Source organism: Drosophila serrata, unplaced genomic scaffold (genome assembly GCF_035046125.1).
Source record: "Drosophila serrata isolate PLE 108 unplaced genomic scaffold, ASM3504612v1 contig_245, whole genome shotgun sequence".
Classification (NCBI taxonomy): Eukaryota; Metazoa; Arthropoda; class Insecta; order Diptera; family Drosophilidae; genus Drosophila; species Drosophila serrata.
Genome location: NW_028257143.1, coordinates 4,012,220 through 4,024,421, shown reverse-complemented (window position 1 = coordinate 4,024,421; position 12,202 = coordinate 4,012,220). Strand labels below are relative to the sequence as shown.

Genomic DNA, 12,202 nt, shown 5'->3' with positions numbered 1-12,202 from the left:
CATCCTTAGAGGCGTCGTACTCTGCATCCTTTTGTAATTGCGTAATTACGTCTAATGAATTCAGTGGAATGAATTTGAAAGACCGTTCGGATCGTTCTAGAAAAAGTAGTTTTCCTTTCCGTCTTAGGCCATCTATTGACCATCCTAGTTGTCTCTCATCAACATTCGCCTTCGAACCTTTTTTTCGTTTTCCAGCTCAGCTTACGCTCTTGTCCTTTTTTGCATTTTCAAGCCTTGGCAGAAGTGCATTGCAAGGAAATACATACACTATGCAAATTTAAGTTTTACCGAATAGTTTTTACACAAGCTCTGAAAATATATCGGAAGTTGATGCACGAGAAAAAGAATTCAACAAGAGTAGACACATTCAGGCTTACTCCAGTTTTTCGGATTTTCCGAGTAATTTCAAATAGCAGTAATTGCAGTTTATAAACAAATCGGCTTGCTTTGCCTACATTACATTTATTAAATACAAGGCTGATCGATCATGAAGTATTATCTAAAAATATGATTATTTAAATTTTCCGAAAGTAAATAATATAAAATTCGAGTCCTCGTGAATATTTTGAAAGTCTAACTCAGTCGGAAGTGAAAATAATTTGCGAAACATACACAGTTGCACAACAGCATTAGGAAACAAGGAAAGAATGTCTCTAATGTTAATTAAGATCCTGGTGAAGCTCTTTGACCCTGCATACCATGACTGTGTTTATTAAAGGGGTAATAAGAGAGAGAAAAAAAATGGAAGAATAATAATTTTAAATTAACTCCCAATAATGTTTAATAAGCGTACTCAGGTCAATTTTGACACTCATTACAAAAGCACGTCGTTGCAACGCATTGCCGCAATCATGGGGCGTTCCTTGGGGCCCGTGATGTATTTTCCCCACACTTGGAGGAACTCGCTCTGCTTCCGAGAGTACATGGACGCCTGCCTGCAGAGCTCCATGCTAAAGTTGGTATCCGAGCAGAAAACGGGCCCTCCGATATGGATGTGGCTATTCGTGATATAGATGTTCTGGCTGTGTTGCGAGGAGCCGGTCATCAGCGTAAAAGACTCCGGATTCCTGTAAAGTATCTGCATTGATGCGGACTCCGATTCAGCCGTGGAGCTTCCCTTCCTAGCCATCAGGGGTTCATCGGAGTGCTCCACTGCGACCTCATCTCCGAATTCAACACTTTCCTGGCTACTGCAGCTCTTGCTCACTCTCAGGTCGTGCAGCAACTCCCGCATCTCCAAGCAGTGGGTTTGAAGAATGCTCAGCTGCTCTCCCAGAGCTGTATTCTCCTCCATCGCCGCCGGGTCCATAGTTTCTTCTTTCTGTTGTGAAGGCGGTAGCTTCTGCTCCGCTGCAGGATCTCGGTTGAGATTCAACGCTTGGCGGCTCTTGAGGTAATACTTGGCCTGCCTCTCGGCCAGAAGAGCGAGCTTGGAAAGGCCAAAGGTCAGTGCGAGTATAACCCAGAAGCTCATCGTGAAATCGAATGCGCCGCTCAAGGTTCCCGAGGGGTTGTGGAACACATGCGGCTCAAACGTAATCCCGGGACGCTCTGAAAAAAAAGTATATTCTTGGCCATTAAACTAGAATCAATATATACTTACTTTTGCTTTAGAAGAAGACTATTGGCAAAGTTTTAAAACTGATACTACAATTTAAATACCCCATATTATTATTTATTAAACTAAAGGCGCTTTGGGAAGGAAAGCATTTCTTTTCGTTGCACTTTTCCCACTCACCTGTGTAGAATTCCACACGATAATCGGAGGTAGAACGTTTCTGGATCTCAACCGCATGCTGGAGACAGAGCACAGCCCAGGAAAACAGGGCCATTGCAAAAAGGAACAGAAAACTAATGTTTTTAAACATGTTTTTCAGAAATTTTTATTGGTCTGTACTAGAACTTGCGTGCCTATAAAAACAATAACGGGGTGAGGCGGATTCGTGTGGAAAATGTGGAAATTAATAATGAATTCAATAAATAGTTGAAGTTAAATAACTAACCTACTTCGGCTTAATAAAATCGTCCGAGCTATAGTTTCCATCATTTTTGGAAGGTGTGGCAAAAGATATGAATGTTGTCTGAAATTTGGTAGCTCTTATCTGAGATCTATTGGTTCACACAAACAAAAAATCGTGCAGGCAGACATGGATAAATCGACTGGGCTGGTGATGCAGGTCATTTGATGTTAAAAAAAAAAAAACAATTTTGATGATTCATTCAAAACTGAAGTTTTGCTAATTGATGTTCTGAAAGTATTTGTTGTGCAGTTTTTTAAGGTGACATCATTCATTATCTAGAATTCAAACGGATTTTAACAATTCTTAATAAATGACTAAAAAAGAAGAAATCTACAAATAGACTAATTAATAGAGGACATAGTGCCATAAATTAGAATTATTATTATTGCTTGTTAAAAGTTCCTAAATGCGGTCGAAATACTGAATATTTAATAAAATATCTAGAACTAGCGGCCCGTCCCGGCTTCGCACGGGCATTAAACATTACATTTAGATTTGTCAATTTTAACACATTCATAATAATAATAATAATATGACACATATTCATCCTTTATTTTTATTTATTTTTTTTTCAATTATTGAGGTCATAACCCTAAAATAAAATACATTTATTTTGTTAGAGCTTCTCTGTAAACAATATTTGATGTTTTATTAGGTGGCAGCAAAATAAATTGATTTTCATTGGCTCCGACTCGCGATAGACCAACATACAGTTGACCATGAGTAAAACATTTCTTTCGCAGATCGATCCATACTAATTCGAAGGTTTTGCCTTGTGACTTGTTAATTGTTAATGCGAAAGACGTTTTTACCGGAAATTGAAGCCATTTAAATGGGATTGTCATATCATTTTGGATCATCGGTATCCTCGGTATATGAGCTAGTTGACCACCTGCTGGGCATATTATGGTTAAGAGGGCACTTCTGAATACATCAAGGTTCTGGCAAAATCATCTTCCTGGCATAAGGTGAAGAAGGCAGTCAGAGTTGTTGCTGGCGGATTCAGGACTCTTTCTTGCACATTTCTTTCTGTGAAATAGACACGTTGACCATTCTCCTAATGGACTGCCAAGTGAACTAAAGCTGGATAGCGTTCATGAATGTGGAATGAAAAAATTCTCCATGCAGCCTCGTTGCTGCTTATGTATGTTCCAGCCTGGTATTGAGATATTTCATCGACAACTCGTACTGCATTGCTGTCACCATTTTCTGCCTGAACACCAAAAACTGCCATATCGCTGCCTTTATTCACGTACTTGCAGATATATTTAATCGATTTCACGATTGCAATATTCTACGTTGATGTGCGCTTTGTATGATTTTGACAATAGTGTTGAGTATGGAACCACCCAACGATTGTCTACCTCAATATCACCAATTCTCATTTTTAAATTTGCCGAAGTCCCTCCATCTTCAGTTGACCGTCTCCTATACAGAGGATATCCATCGTCCCCTGTTACGGTGTTGGCTGTAAATGCTCGAGGATATCGCTTGAAACACTTCCCGTCTACCATGCATTGTGAACATGGGTTGAGGGTACCAATTGGGCCATGGATCATGTTCTTGATGACAACTTCATGCAAATCCGTATCAACCTCGGCCCATGGAATCTCAGCGCATATAACATCGTCGATTTCATCTGGAGTAATTTTATCATACAGCCAAATCAGTATGTGCGCATGCGGCAATCCTCTCTTCTGCCATTCTACTGAATACATGCAGCACCGCACAGATCCAAAAACTCCATGTTTCACAATAAAATCCATCAGTGACTTGAGCTTTTGTCTGAAAACACGGGCTGTGATGTCATGCCTATCCCTATACGATTGTCCAGGAAATAACAGCTGTACTATCTCGTCCCAAGCTGGATTGCATGTGAAGGTGATAAATAAGTCTGGACGGCCGTAGCAACGAACATATGCCATGGCATTTTGACGATATTCATGCATGTGGCGTGGACTACCTATGTATGAGGATAGCAAAATCATGAGCTTTCCAACGTTGGTTGTATTACGGTCATTCATCACAGCATCCCGCAAATGGATATATTCCTCGAACCGAAGTTTCGTCTGATTCAATCGAAGAGGCCTGACAGTATATGCAGACCTGATGCATCCGGCCAATAACGACATTCGATTCGAGCTGTAATCAATAGTTGGATTATATCTGAATGCAAGACGATTGTATTGCAGGTTTTGATCTTCTGCAAGCTGTAAACGCGCTTCAGCTACCCTTGCCCTGTCGCGTTCATTATTTTGAGAGTGAATCAAATCGATTGCTGCAGAACGCGACTGCCTAACTCTCAATCGTTTTCTCTCAAGCCTATCTGCTCGTCTTTCTGCTGATTCTTCGTTGTGCATCTGCATTGCTCTCAGCCGCTCAGTCTCTCGGATGGAGGCCCGTTCTTCGTCAGTCATATTCGTAATCTTACGTCTTTTTGCTTCTGTATTGCGATTACGATTCGTAATCTTACGTCTTTTTGCTTCTGTATTGCGATTACGACGACCCAAACTCGACTTCTTGGGTGGCATTACTTCGTTTCTTACTGAACCTGAACAAAAAAATAAAAATTTTATCTCCAATTCCTTATTTCAATATGTTTTGAATGTTTGACAGGAAATGCTTTGATTCAGCTGGCTGCCTATTTTTTTTTTAAATGAAATATAGCCTATGTCACTCAGGAATGATGTAGCTTTCCAACAGTGAAAGAATTTTTCAAATCTGCCAAGTACTTTCGGAGCCTATTCAATTCATACAAACAAACAAACAAACAAAAATCAAACCTTTCCTCTTTATATAATAGTATAGATATAGATGAGTTATGGAATAATTATTTCGAATATGGGTTAAATTTTGGGTAGTCTTTTATACGGCTGTCAAAAAAATACAATTAAGCTAACAGCAGCATTTTTGATAGAATATTCAACACCTAACTGGCAAGCGCTTCCGCGCTCCATCATTAATTTGAAACGAACTTAATATTTTGTTGTATTTTATTAAAATCTAAATAATGTTTCAATGTATATATCAACAAACCGACAATATATTTAGTTAACTAAAAAATTTTATTGGGACAATGTGCTGGAAGTGAGTCATATTTTCTGGGTAAACACATTTTAGGTCTGTCGAACAAAGTGGAGAAACAGTTGGTGTTTTCCTAATTTTCTTCTGTAAAGCGGCTAGATCCTTAGCAGCAATATCCTCCCCAGAATGCAGGTCCACTTGGACCACACCAGGAGTTGAATGGCCCAGTAAAGGACCCAAAACAAGGGTCATAAAATCCACTAGGACCAGAGCCACCACAAGCACACAATATAGCGCAAGGATAGCACGGATTTCCGCAGCACATTTTGTCTGGCTAGATCCTTAAGAATTTTAAATAAATAATTATATATTTACCAAACTGGAAGAATTTATGATTATTACCTTACACACTTTACACAAAAATAGGAAAAGAAACGAAATTTCGGAATGCTCAACAGACCAAATGTTTTGAATATTGAGTTACAACTGAATGCTGGCTAATAATACCAGCATAGGTCGGCGGAATTTAGATCCATAGCCTACTGTCGGTCATTGTTATTTCTTATGCTCGATAATTCATTTTTCCTTTATTATGAACAAAAACTTCTTATATTATACGAAGCACCTTTCTATGAAATATGAAAAAGTCATCGTTTCAAAAATCTCCAAAATCTTCTGATATAACATATTTTTCCTTTATTATAAACAAAAACTTATTATATCCTACGAAGCACCTTTCCATGAAATATGATAAAAGTCAACGTTTCAAAAATCTCCAAAATCTTCTGATATAACATATTTATACTTTCGATATATGGTTTTATATAAATTTCTAATTATTAAAGAAGAGTCTTAAATAAAAATGTAATTAATATATCATTTGTAATTTATTGTTGGTAATAACTATTGGTCACGAAAATTCAGCTCTACTATATCTATAGGAACCACCAGACAGGATATTCAAACCCACAAAAAGCCCCAATCTAAGGAAAGACAAAAGACAAAACGGAATCAATTCGCTTCAATTTACACTCACCGTGTCGAAGCAAAGTGAATAATTAAATTATATTTTGGGTCGACTTTGTCGCTACAATATTGGCACCTTCGTATGGATCCCTTCCACACCTTGGTTCGCCATGAACTGATGAACTAATGTTGAAATTAGATTTTGCGGGTTCTCGCTTTACCCGAAAATAGAGGGAACGAAATCAAAGAGTTTTTACCTTTACAAATAGTGGAGAATCTTAATTTTTACTTCACAGCAATGGCAAAAAGCTTTCCTCTACATTTATCAATCGTTCCTGAGGAAGCTATATAAAATAGTCATCCGATTTGAAGGAAGTTGAGATCAAAACTTTCAAATTTATATTTCTATACATCATAATGTAAAGCAGTACTTAAGGTTGGGATAGTTGAGTTATTTTATTTTAATAAATAACTAATAAATTACTAAGCGAACTAGTCTTCTTACTTACTTACCTTAATAAAACATTGAAGATGGGTTCATTTGTTTTACAGCTAGTCTATATTATATTTATATAATAAAATACTGTACCGCAATACATTTTTAGAACAAAAACTTTCGTTTTTTAAATATATTGGTAGATACATATCTGTATTAAATTAAACGAGTACTACCATATTGTTGTCATAAAAGCAATCGGTCAATATATACAAGAGCCTATGAAAATCAAATGTTATTGATATTCTCTTTCATTGAGTTTAAATATTTATATTGAAATTATCAAATTACAAACTGTAAGGGTGTACCGACTTTTGCATCTCGAATTATGTTTTATTTCTTGAGTTTAAAATAATTTTCCCGATTTAAACTCCTCAGGTCACAAAAAAAAAAAATGCATAGACTAAAAGTTTTTTATTTGCATTGTTAATTGTTAATCGCAGTCAAACTAAATTTGGTCAGAGCTTCAGCATTAGGTTGCGAACATTGATATATGCCCCGGTCCAGTTTAATACTACTATGTAATTTATGTGTAATTATTTTCTTTAAATAATAATTGAAAATGTGTAAGCTGTTAAGATAAATGATGCCTTGTGTGTAATAATCTTGATTTCAAATCAATTTTACAATTGACATTTGTTATTTGTCAAAACACCGGAACTTCATGGTTCCTTAATAACAATATACAGTCTACGTGGTAGAAAAACGTTTGAGTTTTGTCGAATTCTGTTATCATTTGCAGCGGCCCTGAGTGAGGTATATTTGCAAAAGCAGAACCAATTGCAAAACACCAATAGAAGCATCGTGAGCGTTGGATCGTTAAACACATTGTGAAGTCGAAGACGGAAATGATTGATTTGCCATAATGTCTGGCCAAAGCAAAGACAAAACGATGCCTTCTTATGAGTTTTCTATTTGAGTTTTTGGTACTCCCTCCTCCCCGATGTCGTTGCCAAGGCTTTATGTTCCAAATGCAGCAACGAGCTTGGAGGGGACTAATCAATAATCAATCATATTGTCTGGGATATACAAAGCCCGGCTCAGGACAAGAGGCAAAATGTTTCCATTCTATTCCATGATGTTGTTCTTAACTTTCTGCTTGTAAATTTCGCTGGCTGTGACTTTGAAATCCGCATACAATAATCGAGTTTAAAGCTGTCAGAACTATGAATGTTTGTTATAAGTTGAATAAGTACATAAGAAATATAAAGCCAATAGCTGCAAAAAATGGACATGCAAAGACCAGACTAATGTATTAACAGAGCTCATAAAAATATTTTAGTTTATATTTGTATTCTTTAAATTCATAAGCATTAAAAAAGTATCCTTATACTACTACTTTAATTGTTGAAACGTATTTGTACAAAAACCTGCTTGGATGTCTATGTCCATATCTGTTGGCTTGAGTAAAGCAGCGAAGTGGTCCATTTGTCAATTTAATATTTATTTTATTTGTTTTACTCTTTACCTGTAGAAATAAAACGTGCTTGGAGTTTAAATCTTTTTCCATTTCTGTTGTGACCCGGTGAAGGCATTGCTCGGTAATGAAATAAAAGCGACCTTATCTTATTGAAAAGGATAGAGTGGTGTGCTGAAATTGTGGCTGGAGCTTAATTGTTTTAAATTCACTCGCGTATGGGGAGTCGTATAATGTTGATCGGGCATTAACTGCACTTTCTAAAGTGTTTTTCGAGATGCAACTTACTTTCCTCACACATTACTCACTTGCTTACGCCTACTTCGGATGCCAACCGAGCGTTGGATTTTTAGCAGAGTTTCGGAGCGACGCCCTGCCCCACAAGCTCTGCTCCCTGAAAGGGGAGGGAGATCTGTGTAAGCTGTGCTTAAAGTTCGAGCAAACTTTTAATTTAAATTGAAATGCGAGTGCAGTTGAAGCGTAGCGGTTGGAGCTGCCAGCCACCTTGATTGACGCAATGAATGATTGCGAGCAAGCGAGTCCTGCAGCTCGCGATTCGAGCAAGTTGCTGCAAGAGCCGGGTGTGCCGAGGGTGTGCCGCCTCTTGGATTTATGTTCCTAAAAGTTTCGGTTTGTCACCCTCTGAAAATAAATCGAAGACAAAGTTGGTTCTACGACCAGGCAATCCGTTTAATTTTGGTTACTAATGCTGCTTCCAAGGTGAATATAGACCATAGAAAACCCTTTTTCGATCTCTTTAAACATCAAGCCACTATAAAGGACGACCAACTGACCTACTAAAGTTTTTTCTATAATTTGGCTTTGAAATTTCATGAAAGGATCTTTTAATAATTTCATATATCAAGTGATTTAGTTAGTTAGTTTGTAGTTTCTGCTCTCACTTTTAAAAAATCACACATAAAATCACGGCCAAGAATATATAATAGGGATCTGAAGAACTACAAAGATTACTAATAATCGAGATATTCTGCTTTGAAAAAAAACCGGCTTGGCTATCCTTTTGGCTTAAACTGAGCACGTTTCATCAATTGACCCCAGATTAATTTCTTCAAATTAAGCTGATCTTTCCGGCACACCTTCAATCAAAAGGCAGACGATGGAGCTTATGTATTTTCACTATTCAAAAGAGGGGTCTTCACGCAAGAATGAATAAATAGAAATAGCTCAATTGTGATTTATCGGAATTTTAGTTTAATAAATTGGTGGGCGGAGCAGAACTTGGAAAAGAGGACGTGCCTGTGCCTCATAGTCGCCGGTGGTCCAGGCGCAAGAAACCAAGATTTCAGATTTAAGACTTTGATTTCATAATTGTAGTGGTCAATTGTGATTTCTTTAGTATACAGTGTGACCAGATTCTGTTTTCATTTACTTTATTTAAAAAAATTACAGCAAAACAAACTGTTAATTCATTTTTGCAAACAGAAGAAGGCCAATAAAACCAAGTGGTTTGCGTATTTGTTGACACAACCTGACAAAAAAAATGTAAAAACACAACATGTTACAGTAGTTCTGTAGTGATGTTTATTCGATTTTTAGAAAAGTTTTAAGTTTTTAATAAATTTAAATAATTTCGAACTTCAAAGTGAAATATAGTACTATAGTGAACTTAAAATTTTTCATGATTCGTTCAACAAAATTGTATTCTATTGTAGATATTGGTAGGCGGTATTGTTGTTATAACTTTATATTAAATCAAATTGTACTTCCTGTTCATCTTCTTAAGTATTAGGCAGATCAATTGGTAATTTATATCTTCAGATATACAATCAAAATAAAATATATCATTATCAAACTAACCATTTATTACTTAAAATTTGTTCTCTTTAGGAAACAATAAAAAAAAGGGAATTTTTTTGGTTCTTTTGGTTTCTTGACTATACATTTTTAGTTTGCTTTTGCTGTCGCACTTTAATTTTTTGCTTTTGCGCTTATTTATTGCATTTATTTTGTGCTTCTTTATTTCTTACTCGATCGTTTGTATTTGTTAGGTCCCACTATAGTCATACATACTTAATGTAGATTTAAAATGCGTGCTCATGCAATTTCTCACACAAATCCTTTTATTGCACACTCGGCTTATGCCAGGAGTTTACGAGGACGAACCAATTTCGTACGCCCCACTCTATCCCTCTCGCTTAGCCACTCCCCCTGTCAGGGGCCATGTGATCCGATGTGGCTGCGTTTTATTCGGCCAGCCATCGCTCGAGGGCCAACTGCCTCCTACTTTATTGGTCACATAACAAAAGATTACAGGCCTCGAAAAGTGACCGAAATGGGAAGCGCAAAGCCAGAAATTCGTTTCGGACCTTGTCCGCAAATGTGTGCAGATAGGAATCTTTATGTCTACGTGGTTATAAAAATATGATGAGAGTTTTATTTATATAATATTCGTGTTGTTTGTATTTTCCCTCTTTGGTGTTTGTTGTCCATGGATGGCTGTGCCAGCAAATTTAATACTAGCAGAGTATTTATAAGAAACATTACATGTTCTTATCCAAGTGTTTTAAAAACTATGCCAATATGATTGACGCGAAAGAGTTGCAGAGCAATGAAAAAGACATCCAATATAAGTTCATTCCATTATTAAAGTGACATTATGCTGATAAGTAATTGTACTTCTTAATGTTATCCTTATTTAGCTATAACCACATAACTTACATTCTGCTTTAGTTGTCAAAATTCAATGACATTTCCTTCGTTAACAAACGTTGTTGTTATGTCTGTCATTGCAGAAGCTGTGTTGCTGTGCTGGCTTGGCTTGTCCCCCTTTTGTTGCTTGGCAGCCTGACAGTCTGCCCTTAAAGTCCGCTTTTACAATTCAGATACCGCCAAATCGAGAGGCGTCAGTTGGACGCCACAGTCTCGTCTGATGTTCCATGTACATACATAAAGTCATATTGCATTATGTAAATAGTATCTACATTTTTTATAGAAGAATAATATATAATAATACGATTTATTCTGCAAACGTTTCGAATTAAAATAAAAATGCAGTCTAAGCTTGGGAATATGTACCTAGTGATACAACCCGGCCCATTCAGATTTAATACTTATTTAATTTTACTTTTTTGCCCACAATTATATCTATTATTATTATTATTATTATTTTTATTTATTTTTTATTTTTGTTTCAATATTTATGACTTGTTTTAGTTGAATTTTGTTTTCTTAAATTAATCAAAGCCTGACGGAACGAAATAAAGTAAGTTTATTGCCATGTATGGAATTTTCCTACAAAAATCCAAAAGGCTAAATTACATTATTTCGTACCTATCAATAATTAATCAAATTGTATTAATACTATACGATAGAAATATTTGTGAAAATAATATTCGCATTGACATGTTCAAAAATGTTATTGAAGCAAAACTGTTATCAACACCGAACCAAATTTGTATATTTATTAACGGGTAAATCAATATTTATTTTAGATGCATATTATTTAGGTGCATAAGTGAATGGCTACACAGAAAACTATTTGACTGTTCTGCCGAACAATTAACATAAACGTTGTGAATATATTTCGTTACAACATAACATAATATTTTCGTCTTGGTTGTTAACCAAACGATTAAAACAGAATAAAATTATTTATGCTTAACAGTTTGGTCTGTGAAATATGACACTTAATATGAAAATATGTACACTTAATATCGAAAAATCCCTTTCACGAATATCAGGTTATATATATGTATGTAAATATCACCAAACAGGGTACTTGGTACCTAGCCGAATCAGGAACGAATGCGTATGATTTTGATCCTATAAAAGTACTAAGGTCTACTGCAAGAAAAAAAAACCAAGGAGGGAATGCAAGTAAAATTAAGCGCAAAAATAAAAAACAAAAGTATATAAAATGTTAGACTAAGTTTTAGTATCAAGTCTTTACTTCCTCTGTTTTATATCAAATCTTGTGTGACCATGTTTCGAAACACCGAAATAGAGCAATGTTGCTATGGACACATTTAGCAACATTAATTTGCATGCAATAAGTCTACGCCTGTGCTAATGAGAATGTAAAATAACCTGGCTGTGTTTTAGGGCTTGTCTCACATCAACACTTTTAACAAATTTCTAATAAAATCGCCAAGCACCCAAAATAATTAATCTCAATTAACTTGACATCATTTTGTATTCAGCTGTGGTGGCGAGATTCCTTTTCCTTTCAATTTTTTTTTTATTTAATATTTTAAATTTAAGCTCCGCTTGTATGGGCTCTGGTAATGTTGTCCAAAAATTGTCAGTAAATCAGGTGCA

General features: G+C 36.0%; 3 protein-coding genes across 3 annotated transcripts; all 3 read right to left on the bottom strand.

Annotated features, from left to right (window-relative positions):
- Positions 1–753: 753 nt before the first annotated feature.
- Positions 754–2,005, bottom strand: LOC110185086 (uncharacterized). The gene is made up of 2 exons (XM_020953770.2): positions 1,739–2,005; positions 754–1,551 (listed from the first exon to the last, which is right to left on the bottom strand). Exons 1-2 carry the CDS (start codon positions 1,866–1,868, stop codon positions 815–817), a joined length of 867 nt encoding a protein of 288 aa, XP_020809429.2. The 5' UTR covers positions 1,869–2,005; the 3' UTR covers positions 754–814.
- Positions 2,006–2,649: 644 nt separating this feature from the next.
- LOC147643857 (uncharacterized) lies at positions 2,650–4,731 on the bottom strand. The gene is made up of 2 exons (XM_086832202.1): positions 4,036–4,731; positions 2,650–3,984 (listed from the first exon to the last, which is right to left on the bottom strand). Exons 1-2 carry the CDS (start codon positions 4,550–4,552, stop codon positions 3,290–3,292), a joined length of 1,212 nt encoding a protein of 403 aa, XP_086688328.1. The 5' UTR covers positions 4,553–4,731; the 3' UTR covers positions 2,650–3,289.
- Positions 4,732–5,067: 336 nt separating this feature from the next.
- On the bottom strand, positions 5,068–5,607 carry LOC110185114 (uncharacterized). The gene is made up of 2 exons (XM_086832203.1): positions 5,448–5,607; positions 5,068–5,386 (listed from the first exon to the last, which is right to left on the bottom strand). Exon 2 carries the CDS (start codon positions 5,368–5,370, stop codon positions 5,209–5,211), a length of 162 nt encoding a protein of 53 aa, XP_086688329.1. The 5' UTR covers positions 5,371–5,386; positions 5,448–5,607; the 3' UTR covers positions 5,068–5,208.
- Positions 5,608–12,202: the final 6,595 nt, after the last annotated feature.